This window comes from Colias eurytheme, chromosome 1 (genome assembly GCF_061535395.1).
Source record: "Colias eurytheme isolate Ceu_HAF_F1 chromosome 1, ilColEury1 Martin Lab GWU primary, whole genome shotgun sequence".
NCBI lineage: Eukaryota > Metazoa > Arthropoda > Insecta > Lepidoptera > Pieridae > Colias > Colias eurytheme.
The window spans coordinates 12330476-12345536 of record NC_142980.1 but is presented as its reverse complement, the minus strand read 5'-3'; the positions used below and the strand labels follow the sequence as shown (position 1 = coordinate 12345536).

The following is a 15061-nucleotide window of genomic DNA, read 5'->3' as shown; positions in this document are numbered from 1 at the left end:
AATACAAATAGTTTCATTACCTAAATTAATTCTAAACAAGCAAAGTAATAAGACTAAGTTGCATAAACGATCTGACTCATTACAAGCTCTGTCTTAACTTAAAGGTTGCTCAAAACAATTTGGCAATAAGTCAACGCCTGTCTAGTATTGCTAAAAGTTACCTAATAAGATCGTTGAAATAAGAATTATATTTTTTCATCGGCGTAACCACTTATTCAACTTTCATTTACTTTTATCATTGTTCGGTAAATAAGTCATGTATTTATTGGGAAGGTTAATAACACCTCACTTCATAAGGTTTGCCTAATCTGGACTAAAATGATTAGGACAATATTACACTCATTATTAAAAGGAAGTTGTCTAGGATTTAAAATCAATAATACATAAAGAAATATAACTGTATCATGAGTAATCTAACTCGTTTCACCAGAGCTATCTCGAGCCGTTTCTGAAGTGGTTTATTGCCTAATTTCCTAATTCGTTTGTGGTCCTAATTCACACACAAACAAATACTTTAAATTATCAAATGTTGGAATGACTGTAAATTTCTTTATATTTTACGTAATTTCGGTCTAGCATAATATTGGAACACCAGATTTGCTGTAGTTTATTTGTATTTATGTGATACAAAAGTTTGAATATTAGTCCTGCTGTGTCTTATTTGTTGTCTTCTACCCATGCCCATAATCTAGAAATTTCTTAACACTTGATCCGTGTTACTGTCTTCCTCTTCAAAATAAGTTTTTTGAGTATTGAAGATAATTTTGTCAATACTATTTTGTGACATTTTTTTGTACCTAAAGCATGCTTACTAATAATTCGAATATAATATGACTCTATATTACTCTCATTAGTGCAAGCATAGGTATTAAGTACTCTATTCTCGTTAAAATCGTATATTAAATCCTTTGTCTGATACTTAAATAGTCACACGTTCGTCATATTGCTTCATAGCAAGTAAATATCTAGAGCTATGATATGTATTCACGGTGTGTAATTGTAACAAGTTGGTTAAATGTATATTGGAACCATTTTTGAACTCCCTTCATGGTTGGTGCTTACGACACCGCATTGTATCGAAATACCTACTAGGTATAAGAAATGCTTTTCCTTCAGTTCTTCTACATGACGTGCACCTCTTGTTTCGAATTTCTTTATTGGAATCTGGTTAGCATTATCCCCCTATTAGACATTATTTGTCATCCAAAAATTACTTTAGTGTTCCAACTCGGGATCAATGTGGTATTACGAAATTTTGAGTAATAAGAATTAACCGTTAAGGTAATCTTTAGTTTGTAGCTAGGTGATCGAATGGGGCGGAGTTTGAAGCGCAGATCATTCTAAATTTAAAACGCGCACGGCCGCATAGCGCCCTGACCTACTTGCAAGCGGGGCCGCGATGCGGCGCGCGCGCTGCCTGTTGTGAGTTTATGTACGCAACATAAGGTTGCGGCTGTGTGCGTGAGCCACTCGCCATTGCGCGTTTCGCCAGATGCTGGGATGTTTGCAACATCTATTACTTACATTGAAACGTGTATAATACATAATATTACACACGGCTACAAATTAATCTTCGAAAACTTACGAGATTAAACCTTGGGTAGAATGGAACTTTAGATTTGTTATGCGTAGTTCTAGGTACAAGTTTAGTATGTATTTTTTTTTCATTAGGAATATATTACATCAATATTGTTATGGATCTTCTATAGCCTTTCGCTAATGCAACACCATCAATAGGTCGTTCTTTTTTGGTCTTCCTACAACAGGTTTATTATCCTGCAAATTCTTGACTCTTCCAATTTAAATAAGTCACTGAATCATCGACACTCAAATGTATACGATTTTGTAAAATGTAATAAATACATATATAAATTTTATTGAATCGTTAATCGCCTTTGTGGATTCATTTCTCACGCTCATGTATATAAAACAGTATCCCTTTTGACATGACGACTCATTTATTCCCCATTTATTCAGAATCGTTTTTTCATCCCGTCATATAATAGCTACATTTGAATAAGTTTGATTCCAAAATTTGGGAAACTTTCAACTATCATATACATAGTCACCTGCGATGGATCGTCTCTACATAGTGGTATATGAGCTCGGGTCTCTACTCGTTTATCAAATTCTGAAAGGATTATATATGAAAGTTTTTATTTAGTCGTGCACTACTATAGAAACATGTGTGAGATGACACAATTCTCACAAATCGGTTGCTGACCCGAATAGCGGGTGTTGCGAGAGGTTCGCACCGCCCGCTCGACCTGCAACCGAGCCTTGTGTAATGCCATTACTGACGTCGTATCCTAAACTTTATAACTACCGTTGGTTTATTATAAACGACTTTGACTCCACCAGGGATTCCCTTGCAGTATTATTAATTATTTCTCATAGCGTACCTAATACAATGCAAACATTAAATTGGTCTCTTGAACGCGGTTTAGTTAATTGAGAACTTTTTCAATTGGCAAGTTGAAAAACTGCTTTATCCACTTTCGATTTATTTAAGTGCTGCAGCGAAGGTGTCAAATGTGAATTGAAACCAATAATAAAGCTCGGTTTTGAAACCGACCTGCGACATTATGACATGAACGCTAATTAAAAAACGAGAACGTTCATGAAACGAGGGTAGTTGTTATGAGCTGTGTACAAGCGACTGTATCGTGCATTTCGACACAATCGGCCGTTCAGTGGGGTGCGCTGCGCAAGCGCCATTTCACAAGACGCCTCGCTCGACCTGTCGCAATGGACTACCCAAATGTGACCTGAACACGTATCACGTTGCAGCTTCAAGACTACGAGTATTGAATTAGCTTAACATTGTCTAATTATTACTACACAATGTTTACTATGTCCTTTCCATATCTGTATTCGAGCGATCATAATATTACTGAAATATCGCAGGTGACCTTCATTCCGAAGACTTCATATGAACAACGATTATTATGAAATTGAATTATTGACAAATTTTAACGTTAACGATTATTAATTCTGCCATAAACTGTGTTTGATGCTCCAACTCGTAATTATAAACATTTATTAAGCACCTCTATATGTTCCCCTACGTGACCACATAAGCGCATCGGCGGACGGAGATGGTCAAATAATGATTGTTACATGGATTGCTGAGCGTTGTGTTCACACCACCTTACGTAACGACTAACGACGTTGCTACGCCACGCTTGTTTCGAGCGACAGTTAAAATGTAATCAGTATTCAGACTGATGCTCTATTCAATGTTTGGCTTTATAGTTCTCAATATTTAATTACGCAATTTTATTACGCCATGAGCATTAAATAAAATATACAGTATTTGGATGAGCCTCAACTATGGTATGAACGCCGTGTTCTTGTATGAATTCAAGGGCTAATTGGAATCTGACAAGACATTTGGCTTTACCTTAAAGGGTTTTAGATAGTGAGGCGTGATTCATTGAAGGAGAGGATAGATGCCAATACTAAACGTATTGAGAGTGCGCGGGGGTCAGGCGCTCGCGACAGATGTTAGATCACAATAAAAACGCGCGCGCCAGCCGACTATTTCGGCGCGCTGCCTTGACCTGAATCGAACGTTTCGACAGAGCGGCCTCGTACACCGGGCCTTTCTATTTTTTAGGTATTACCTGTCTTGTTATTACAGAAGTTGCAGGGGGCGGTTGAGGCCATCTTTAAAAAATAAGTAATTTTTCGAAGGGTTATTTCGTCATATATCTGTATGAATAAAATCATACAGGTGTGACTATTTTTGTCTTCATCGTCGTATTGTCGATGTAAATTTATGTGTTCGAGAACACATAATTTATATCAAAAAGAATTTCATAGGTCTTGGGCTCGAAATCGGCAATGGTCAATGATTGTTTGGGAAATCTTATTAGAAATAATAGTTTTGCGCTATTAGTCTCTAGTAAGTGTTCGTTTTCTTAGATATAAGTTAAAGGTCACTACAGAATAGCTTCGGTGATCTTGTTACCACGCATTTGAAAATCTTATAAGCGACATCTTCAAATGAGTGGAGGAGATCTTGACACAGTTGTGTAGATCAGTGCGGGTGATGATTTATCTCGGTTGTCTTGTGTAACGATCACAGCAGTGCTATCTAGATTCTAGGCGCGATATAGCGCGCGGGCGTTCGGCGGCATTCGGTTCGCCTCGGAGTCGGTCGTGGCTAACGAGGCGAGGAGGCGGGGGGCGCCGCCAGCCTTGACCAAGTTTCACTGACTCGTCGGTACAAGGAGCGTTCCCCACCTCTTCCCGTCCTTTCGGAACACACAATTTTTTATCTCGTTGACACGATTACTTCATTTGACGACCCTGATGCGCGCTCCAAGGTCGTATCTTCGTTTCGAATAGCTGTAATCGCTCGAAATCTCGTGATGTTGGATTGTCGCCGTCGCTAAGGTCGTCACAGTTAGATATATTGTTGCGTATCGCTAAGGTAGACCTTGACCCATCTTAGACAAGTAGGCCATATCTTAGCCGCAAATAGCTCTAGAATGCGAGGTGAACATACACTCGTTTGTAGCTATTTTTGCACACCGGCTGTTTGTCATAGAGTTGTGTGTTTTTGATTTGTAAAAATGACCTTGACCTTGATCTACTTACGTCGTGTAATAAGTGCCTGACCTCGTTTCCAACATTATCAGCTACTATCGCGTGCTCATTACAATAACGATACATTATTAAATGCATTAGAACTTAGAAAATATCCACTGCTCCCATTTAGGTTCGTACCTAAACAATGCTCAAGTTTCCAAACGGAATCATGTAACGAGGTAATTTTTTCCAATAAGAATTAAACGAAGTAGATATTATTTTTATGCTGCTGTACCTGTCTACGAATAATTATGTATTTTTTGCTACGTATTTTAATTTTATTCTTGCCCAGGTATTTATAGATACCGAGAAGAGTGAAATGAACGTACCTAATACTCGTATAAATATAAGTAGTGAATGGAAACCGCAAATGTGCTGGTGACATAGTAGAGCCCTTAGAGCCATGTTAATAGGCAACATTTGACAGTTCAACAAAATTCAACAACGTAACCTAGTAACGACGACATAGAATAACATGATATTTGGTTTTGTTAGAACTGCACATTTGCTTAACTTTTTTCAATTACGATTACATATTTATAGTAATTGTGCCCGATACAAGTTATTTTAAAGATTTCATTTTACTGATAAACCATTCTAAACATAATAAACAAATTCTGAATTAAAGAAATTACGTCGCTACAATTTTGTGTCAATAAACTTATACCAGATACGTTACTCTAAAAATCGAAATCTGACATCTAGCATAGAATGCATAGATTACTTTACTTGTGAATAAAAATCATCATAAATTAATAAATGCGTTGTGTTTTTTTAACTATGTATTATACTTATTACCTTATTTTGCTCCTTAAATTTACGAAAGAAAGTGTATTACTGGGACAAGGATTCGCCTGATGAATTTTAAAATTTACATACGTGTTTCAAGTTCGATTGACAAATGTTTCAAGTCCGTATCGATTAATTCACAATCGATGTTTTTAAGCAGGTTACCTCTCTACGAAGATAAAATTGATAGACGTCCAATGTTGCCTATTAAATTGGCTCGACTATAGTCATGATAAAATAAATTAGTTGTGCTTCACGTAATATCCGGCTAAAAAGAATAGCTTCATGGAAAATAATTGAAAGTGTTGTCGTGTGAATAATTGTCTAACGATAACATAAACACATATGTAAAAGGAAATACAAAACATGGCGAAAGTGTATTACGATCTGTAAGTAGTATGCTTAAAAATCGTTTCATACACAACACGAAATTTAAATAAGTGCTGTGGACCGTAATAGGGCATAGTACATCATAGCACCGTGACACAAAAGAACTCCACAGAGTCACGAAAGGTATAACATTTACTCGTGTATTATGACGCAATCTAGTTTCGCATATTCCGATCTCTATGAATACATACACTCCAGTTTTCAACATTAAAGCCTACGCTGTCATTAAATTGGATTGAAATTATGAATGCCAAAAGAAAAATAGATCTAGATTACTTGGAACATTTTTTAATGTTAGCATAATAAATTTCATTTTATCTTTTGGTATTATGTCATAATTCTTTCACAGACATTATGTATGCATGTTTGAGAAGGAACTGGTTTCTCTATCATAAGTCCTAGTTAAGAAACGAGTACAACAGATAATTGTAACGTGAATTGAGTCAATAAATAAAATTTAGATTACAATGATTCAAACTTCTTTAATTGCTATTATATTATAATGAGGCTTCTTCGGTATGAAAATCTCTCTGAAGCTTAAAAAAATCATAAAAAGTTGTTGAAAATTTAAATAATAATGGCTGTTATTTTTTTCCTTTTAGCTGACAGTAAATGGTACCTATATTTTGTTCTTTAATTAGTTTTTTAAACAGTGTCGATGAAATTCGTTTCTTTATATTGCTAGCTTTGAATTAATAATGAATAAGTGGTACATATATTATATATTCTTGAAAACACAACAAACCAAGCACGATGTGACTTCAGATTTTTTGACTAAAATAATCGTCAAAGGATTTGCTATCGTTCAATTTCTTTTTTCTAATTTCAATAGTTGTAAAATAACATTCCTAATTCGCTAATCGTTAGTCTATAAATTGTTCAGTCCTAGTCAAAACTATTTACCTGCTGACTAGAAACCATCTATTGATAGTATATTTTTACGTAATGATAAACGAAGGAAAGTCAAAAACCCGTTTAATCAAATTGTGTCAAGGGACGACCATGTAAACCAGTTTTTGTGAAATGAGAAGAGGATCCTATCGACGTACCGCATTCACGAGTATGCTCTCATAGTTGTTTCATGTTTGTTGCTGCAATGAATGGACGAATGTTTATCGAAATTGTATACCGACTTCCTTGTTCCTACAACTATAGACCACTCCGAAACATGCTAGCCATTTAAAACCAGCAAACTTGCAGTCCAAACATGATATTTAAGTTTGTAGGCAAAGTTTGAAACAGTCTTTACCGAGTTCTGCGGTTGTAGATACATAAATTCTTTCATGAAACAGACTGCAATACGAAACTGGTGGAATTGCACACAACAACGCTCAAATCCGTTACGCTCTGCGTCTCTCTTGGATCCTTAGCGGCGCCCTATAACTTTGTCCTTCTCGCACAGAGGCGCGATGGCTACAATAAAAACTGGTTGTTATTTTTAACTCGTGGGTTGGGCGACTCGGCAACTGACTGAAAGCCCCCTTCCGTTCCAGGTTCAGACTTATTTATTTACAGTTTGTAACAGTTTCGATAACTTGTCTGCGAGTTGCGATATGTCTTGAACGTACAAAAAAGTTTGTGATTTGGAGAAGTGAAAAATCAGAACGACGATTGCATGTCGTGACTGCGTTTTTTTTTCTTTCCTTGACATTTATCTTACTTTGACATTGTTGAATGATGTGCCTTCGATTTTAATATTCTTATGGTAATTATAGGAACTTATTGGGGCTATAATGCTGAGTAGGAAAGTTTCTGCTTTGTCGAAAGCGACGTTAAAGCAATTCAAAAGTAAAGCGAGAAGTCGTCAAACCTCAACAATGCAATTTTTGTCCCGACGCAAACTCGAGTGCACTGCATATCCGGGAAATGCGACGATGTCGAGGGTATTAATTTCAAACAGATGCTCGTTATATTATACATGCGTTTAGTTATGTACAGTACTAATATCTGTTCTCATTCTAGAGGCACCATTTTAGACTTTACCTCTCAAATAATCGGAACGGACATAAATTGCTGATATCGTGAGAAGCGGCCGCTTGATATTTGGAATATTGCCAAAACAATAAAGAGCAGTAGACTGCGTGCATTATGGGGCCGCTGTCCTAATTTTCAAGAATGTTATTAAAACTTTATCGAATTGCAATCTAAGATTAAAACCAATGAGCGACGCCATACCGACATATAAATATTTTAGGTTGACGAAGATTCGTTTTACTTACATTCGCTATTAGGCGAAGGAATTCTTATCTGAGCGGCACTGATAAGAAATGGTACCAAATATGCGTTTAATTTTATACATGGGTTTACGAATAGAGTAAACAACATAATGTTAAAATGTTGAACATTTTAAACTAAGTCTGCGATTCATTCAAATAAAATATAATGTGCTTTGTAGATTCGACTCATGTGGTGGCAAATATGGATTAAATTCTCTATACAGATAATAAGGTCTAATTTATTGTTTTGTAATTCGCAAATCCCCTTACAATCATCAATTAGTGCAATGTTATTAATCTGCTTAACGGATAACGGTTCACTTTCATGATTAAATATGTTCAATCTACGCTACATTATTTATTTATTGTTATTTATTTATTGTACCATTCATTGTAATTACAGTAATAATACCAAAGCATACATTGAATTTAGTAATAATACGTTAACAAAAATAAAAACAAAACGGAGTTACCTACTGTGTAAGTACCTGTTTAAGAGGTCTAGGACAGTATTTGTACTGCTAGCAAAAATATCAATTGTGGCATCAGAGGCCAGCACACGATTTAACCGATGAAGGGCCGAGTGCTCTCACTCCGCACACAGGCCTCATCGAACAGTGGCCGGCGGCGCCCACAACCCGAAAAACCAATTATGGAAAATCAGGGACTGAGCTTTAGCAATTAGTTAATATCAAATATCAAATTTGTGGGATACAAAGCTGATGTAGTATCATGCATTAGCATTCAACATGATCTGATGAATTTAGGTTATTATTTTGTGTCTATCGGATTATGTTATTCAGGCAAACGTAATGTATCAGTGTAGATAATAATTTCAACTGCAATAATGTTTGCTTCGTAGTTTATTTCTTACAATTCTGAATTACTTTCATGCATCTTTTTCATTTTCATGAATAAATATGTAGGTATTAAAAGTTATTACTATAAATCTGATAATGAGTTGTTTTTAAATCAAAGTCTCCTAGAGCAATAAGGAGATGAACGCTAATTTACAACGCATCTTATTTGCACAGGATACTTGGCTTCAAATTATCCTATCTCTTACTATCAAAGGCTTTAATTAAAGCGAAAGCAGTAGTCATCTTGCACTCCTGAATATACTGACGCCTTCTCTAAAAGACAGATTTTACGCTTCGTATATTAGAGAACGTTAGGTTTTAGTACTAAATGACTGCATTACAGAAATGATGTATGGCTTTTTTCCATACAAGTAATAATTAAGATAATTACTGACTTATAAAGACACTACTTGACCTATAACTTGCTAAGGCCATTCAGAATTTAATTTGATTTACTTTATCTGTCCACGTCAGTCTCAGTCAGTTTGAAAAGATCGTAATGAACTGTTTCTTTGTTACAGCCGTGCGAGCAGACCGCATGCGAGGTGGTCGCAACAAATTCGGTCCAATGTACAAACGCGATCGCGCCCGCAAATTACAAATGATGAGGCAGAGACAGATCGCCGTGCAGACCCTTCGCGGTTCGCTCGGAGACAGCGGGCTCGTCCTGGGATTCAGCTCACCTTACGCCTCGGTGCCCGTGAAACAGGAGATTCAAATACCACAAGTGTCGTCGCTGACGTCATCACCGGAGTCATCCCCCGGGCCGGCGCTGCTGGCCACCCAGCCGCAGCCTCCACAACCGCCGCCGCCGCCCTCGCACGACAAATGGGAAACCCACTCGCCGCACTCGGCCTCGCCGGACGCCTTCGCCTTCGACACCCAAGCCTCCGCAGCCGCGACCCCATCCAGCACCGCCGAAGCCACGAGCACAGAAACTCTCCGGGTCTCGCCCATGATCCGGGAATTCGTACAGACCATCGACGACCGAGAATGGCAGAACTCCCTCTTCGGCCTTCTGCAGAGCCAAACCTACAACCAGTGCGAAGTGGATCTCTTCGAGTTAATGTGCAAAGTTCTCGACCAAAATCTGTTCTCGCAAGTCGACTGGGCGAGAAACACCGTGTTCTTTAAGTATTTAAAGGTGAATTTCCAGATAAGTATAAGAATCCCATCCCGAATCCCGTCAACCCCCTCCTGGTGTACACCTATCTTTGCGATTGTTGTGATGCTTTTGCGAATTGTTTTGTTTCGCCATGCGAAGGATGTTTCTTATGATTTGTGTGTAAAGGAAGGGATCCGGCCGTGTAAATAGAAGCGCGTGTGACGCATAGAGCGGTGCGGTGCCGTTCGCAATCGATACCCCTCCGCTCCGCCCGCCGCGCCTCACCAACTGGGTCAAGTTCCCACGACAAGCATGCCGCCAATCGTTGCCGTCGCGTTACGATTCCACATTAGCGTCCCTAATTACATTACTCGCTGCCATTACATAATAATAATATTTTAACAATTCATTTCCGAGTGACTCGCGACTCACTAAATGCAGTAGTTTCCGGCCATGCTTAAGCATTTATATTTCAAAGAGTCTAACAACGTTCATGAATACAAATGATTGTGCGTCCAGTGATCAATTATGCGTGTACCGGAGTTCAATCAATCAGGAGAAGCCAACGGAGGAGCGAGCAAAGCGGTAGCGGTCGCGTTCCGTGGTCGCCGTACGCTTACGCAAGACCCGTAGCCGGTCACGTGGCCGCGCGACGTTGCCGCACCGACCCTCATCTCCTCTCGCTCCCACAGATGGCCTCAACTCCGCAACTAGCAATTTTCATTTGTGCTAAATGACGCGGCTTGTTTACGACCCATTCTCAGAATTAGGACGACGGCGTACGTACATGAATCTCGCCGGCGTTTACACATGTTTACGGAAATGGGCTATGTTCTTTAATCTTTACACGCGAGCAGTCGCACAAGCATTAGAAATGACCGCCCTTGCCGTAGCTCTTTCTAACGGGATGTGAGCACGTAAATAAAAGGACGAGCGAAGCATGGAGCGCGCGAGATCGATGTTGATGACCTATGCTTTCTCCAGACGGATGTGATGTAACGGTATGGAGTGCGGTGCGGCAACGTTGCACTTTCGTCGGCGCACTTGACACAGTGCCCGTGGCCGACTTGCCGCGAGAAAGCACTTTTTACTGCGCGCGTAACCACTGGTAACCGAGACGTAACTAGTTATGCGGCCTTTCGTTGCTTTCTCTTACGTAACGTTTAACGAGTCACGATTAGTTTAGACGCGTACCGCAATGAGTTCGAACACGCAATGACGTTTTTATCACGTCAATGTTCAATGTACACATGGACTTTGTATGGGATACCTACGAAACCAATTGACTATTTAATGGGTTCCCTCAATTTATTTATACAGTCTGATAAGCTACTTAAAAAATACATTTGAATATTAGCTTCCTTTTTTTATGTTCAATTAAATTATTACATACTTACACTTTATTGCTGAAAAGTATAGGGTCGTGCAATTTGGCTCTTTCGCCTTTCTATTTCATTACAGCCCATTCGTTAAAGACATTAGCCAAGCCTTAGTTTCAAAACCGCTTATGATAACGTTGAGCCTGGCAAATTTAACGCTCTACAAAATTGTTACAATATAATGATTTAGATGGTATTTCATAATTGCGTATGACCATTCAAAGCCTCGACTATAAAAAAAAATATCTAAATCCGCTTAAATAAATAATTCATTAAAATCCATGTTTTCCATCAAATAATAATATTTCAAAAACGTCTTTCGTTACAAAAAATTTGGACGTAACTAAACAAAAAGGTTTGTTCAATATCTTATGTAATAGACCGCGATTCATAAAGTTATGTATAGAGGCTGACAAAGCCGTATTCTATTAAATTGACGTGTTTGTATGGTATCTGGCACTTTACTCGTCGCCGCGACTTTGACCCAGATCATAAGCCGAGTACGGACTACGGACATCTCAAGCCAAGATAGCTCACCTAAGAGAATGCTAGCTAACTACGCTAGCTCAAACATTCAATGGCAATTAGTTTCGTATCAAAAGCGGCATGCAAAAGTGTTGATTTTTCATTTCTTCACTCATGAACGTGATGTTTTATATTCATAACTACTTCGTCGAAGTTAGGCGATAATTATTTTTGAAAAATTATTTGCCAGTTTTATAGGCAGTTGGTGACAATTTTAAAATTAAACAGTATCCAAGTATAGGTATAGAACGCAACGTTTTGGAAGACCGGATCTTGATGACCCGATCTTGATAGACATTGAGTAAGCGCTGCCGCGGTGGTGCAATAAGTTTGAGCTCTAAAATTCAGTTATGTCGTTTCGTAAACGGCAAATTTACTCGTTCGTACAGCCCTGTACACTAATGCAACTAGACAAAATGTAGGTCAGAGCTGAGCCGTGAGCCGCTCGCGTCTGTCATTCGGTTCAAGATAACATACAAATCGCTTATACATTTAATGTAGCGAATTCACCGCTGCATTCAGGGAAACAGGGATTTGCGATGAGCAAAGTAACGTTACTACGTCACACGCGATACTATGAACAAGGACGGTCCCTATGTCCCGGGTAGTCGAAAAAGCAAAGAATACGGCGGCCGTGTCTGACTCGTCTGCTCGCGAATGTATGTAACCGCCGTATTCCCGTATTCTCTTCGCCCAAATGTGCGTGCATTTGTCGAAGGTAGGCCGCATACAGCAACGCTGAATGTTCTCCCCAGGTCGACGACCAAATGAAGCTCTTGCAGCACTCGTGGTCCGACATGCTCGTGCTGGACCACCTGCACCAGCGGATGCACAACGGGCTCCCGGACGAGACGACCCTGCACAACGGCCAGAAGTTCGACCTGCTGTGTCTGGGCCTTCTCGGCGTGCCGTCCCTCGCCGAACACTTCAACGAGCTCCAGAATAAACTCGCAGAACTCAAATTCGACGTACCTGACTACATCTGTGTCAAATTCTTGCTACTACTTAACCCTGGTTAGTATTTTCTTCCTCCTTCCGACTTTTGTTATTTTGTTTTACACGCCTGGCCCTATGCGAATTGATTGTATTTTTATTTTGTTTATTTTTTTTATTTTCTATGTGTGTGCATATTTTAAGTGGACAAGTTATTCATTTAGTACTTGTTTGAAGAGTATTCTTGGGGTTTCAGACGTGAGGGGTATCGTAAACGTGAAATGCGTGCGCGATGGCTACCAGACGGTACAAGCTGCGCTCTTGGATTACACGCTGACCTGCTATCCTACGATACAGGTAAACATTTTTGAAGTTCTTTATTTTACAGGCCTTTTAATGATCATTGGTAACGTATCGCCATCAGAGAAAAGGTCATGCAACATTGTAGAACCAACTAAACTTCATTATACCGACGAGCAGCTTTGAGAGGAGAGTTCGCTTCGGCTTCGGGAGTATTGTTTAGAAACCGCGACGTACAAAAATAACCTAAATCTCTATGATGAAGTGTGAAAAAATGCATCTTTATAATAGTTTATACTTTGTTCATCTAAAAATAACGTCTGGTTATACATATAATTCTAGCTGTTCTACAACGTTTTTCTTATAGGAGTAATCAACTTCTTTATTCAACGTCCGCACTAATCGAAATACGTCTATCTTACTTGGCCAATTGATTGCAAAGATCAAATCAAACATTCTACGATGAATTAATACGCGATATCTCGAGAGAAAAATCTGAGACAGTCGTAACAATATATCTTTATATATTTTAGCTTCAAATTGCAAGGAAAATTTTTAAATTTTATGTTGCATTATAATAATTGCATAACCGCACGATTAGCTTACACATAATGAAGGTAGAGTTAACAATTGTTTACGAATTCAAAAATTATGTATAGCCACAATACAATTGCTATTATAATAATACGCACAACATGCATACATAATTATTTATTGAGTTAATATCGATACAGCTCCTATCACTAAACTGATTTGCTATGTAGTGTTACACAATACAAAGCTTTCAAATTATATTTTATTTACGTTTAAATTGAACGGAGAATGTGAAATTAAAACTGTAATCCGAAAAATGGGTCACTGAAAACGCGAGAGAGTATTCAGCGGGCGAGTTTATATAGACGTTTTGTCTTTTGCAAAAATACCACGAGTATCGTATACATTACAGTTTTTGTGTCAATTCGTCGCATAAATTGTATAGACCTAACAAGTACAACGTCATTATGCATTTACAAAGCATATTCTATTCATTGCCAGCAACAATGTTAGATAAAGACAGACACATGAATGTAATCCCGTGGCATGTATTAACATAGTCGCATTCGTATAAATAACTAAAGTTCTTTATTGTCTCGTCTAGTAATTACATTAAAATAGCGAAAAGATAGCCCCAGTTAAACAGGACAGTTTTCTGTGGCATGCATTACAGCATTAGAGATGGCGTGTTAAAAAAAATCGATAAGTTTCCGGAACAAAGCAAAACATATACGTATTGGGATAGAATATTAACATATTGTGCTCTGGGATTCCCAGTTAGCTAAGCGGAACGAAACATAAATAGGTACGAAACATTTCTTGAGGTTTCATAAACACTTCAACTAAGAAACTTACACTTTTAAAGCTTGCACTTGAAAAATATGGAGCGAGAAAGTTTTCAACGCTTTATTTCCTTTGTATGCATTTCTTTTACACGGCGGATAACATTTTTCAAGGTATTAACTTTTAACTTTAAAAGGTCTGATATTTCTGATATCATAACATTTATTGAAGTTTTATAAACACTTCAACTAAGAAGTTTGCACATTTTATTTGAAAAAATGGATAATTTTCAATGCCTTGATAGGATATCTGGATATAAACCAGATTGAAAACACCCTTTTTCCAGTAGTATAAATTTGGCAAATAGCTAATAGAAACGACTATCAACATTTTTTCCAATATATTTGGTAATATATTTGGCAAACAGCTAATAGAAATCACCGTTTATTCCAGGATAAATTTGGCAAATTGGTAATGGTGGTGCCCGAGATCCACGCGCTCGCGTCCCGGGGGGAGGAGCACCTCTACCAGCGGCACTGCGCCGGGCAGGCCCCAACACAGACGCTGCTCATGGAGATGCTGCACGCTAAACGCAAGTGAGTAGCCGTTCTGGAAGGTTCTCGGACGTTCTGGAATATTCCAGAACATTCT

The 15061-nt window shown here is 38.4% G+C and overlaps 1 protein-coding gene across 6 annotated transcripts in view; it reads left to right on the top strand.

Annotated features, from left to right (window-relative positions):
* Positions 1-15061, top strand: part of ftz-f1 (ftz transcription factor 1) — a 79501-nt gene that overhangs the window by 56191 nt on the left and 8249 nt on the right. For all 6 annotated transcript variants that reach the window (XM_090105157.1, XM_090105181.1, XM_090105173.1 and 3 more), the window contains 4 exons: positions 9373-9995; positions 12616-12874; positions 13050-13150; positions 14864-15006. In XM_090105157.1, coding sequence (XP_089961283.1) covers positions 9373-9995; positions 12616-12874; positions 13050-13150; positions 14864-15006 — 1126 coding nt within the window. The remainder of the gene's footprint in view (positions 1-9372; positions 9996-12615; positions 12875-13049; positions 13151-14863; positions 15007-15061) is intronic.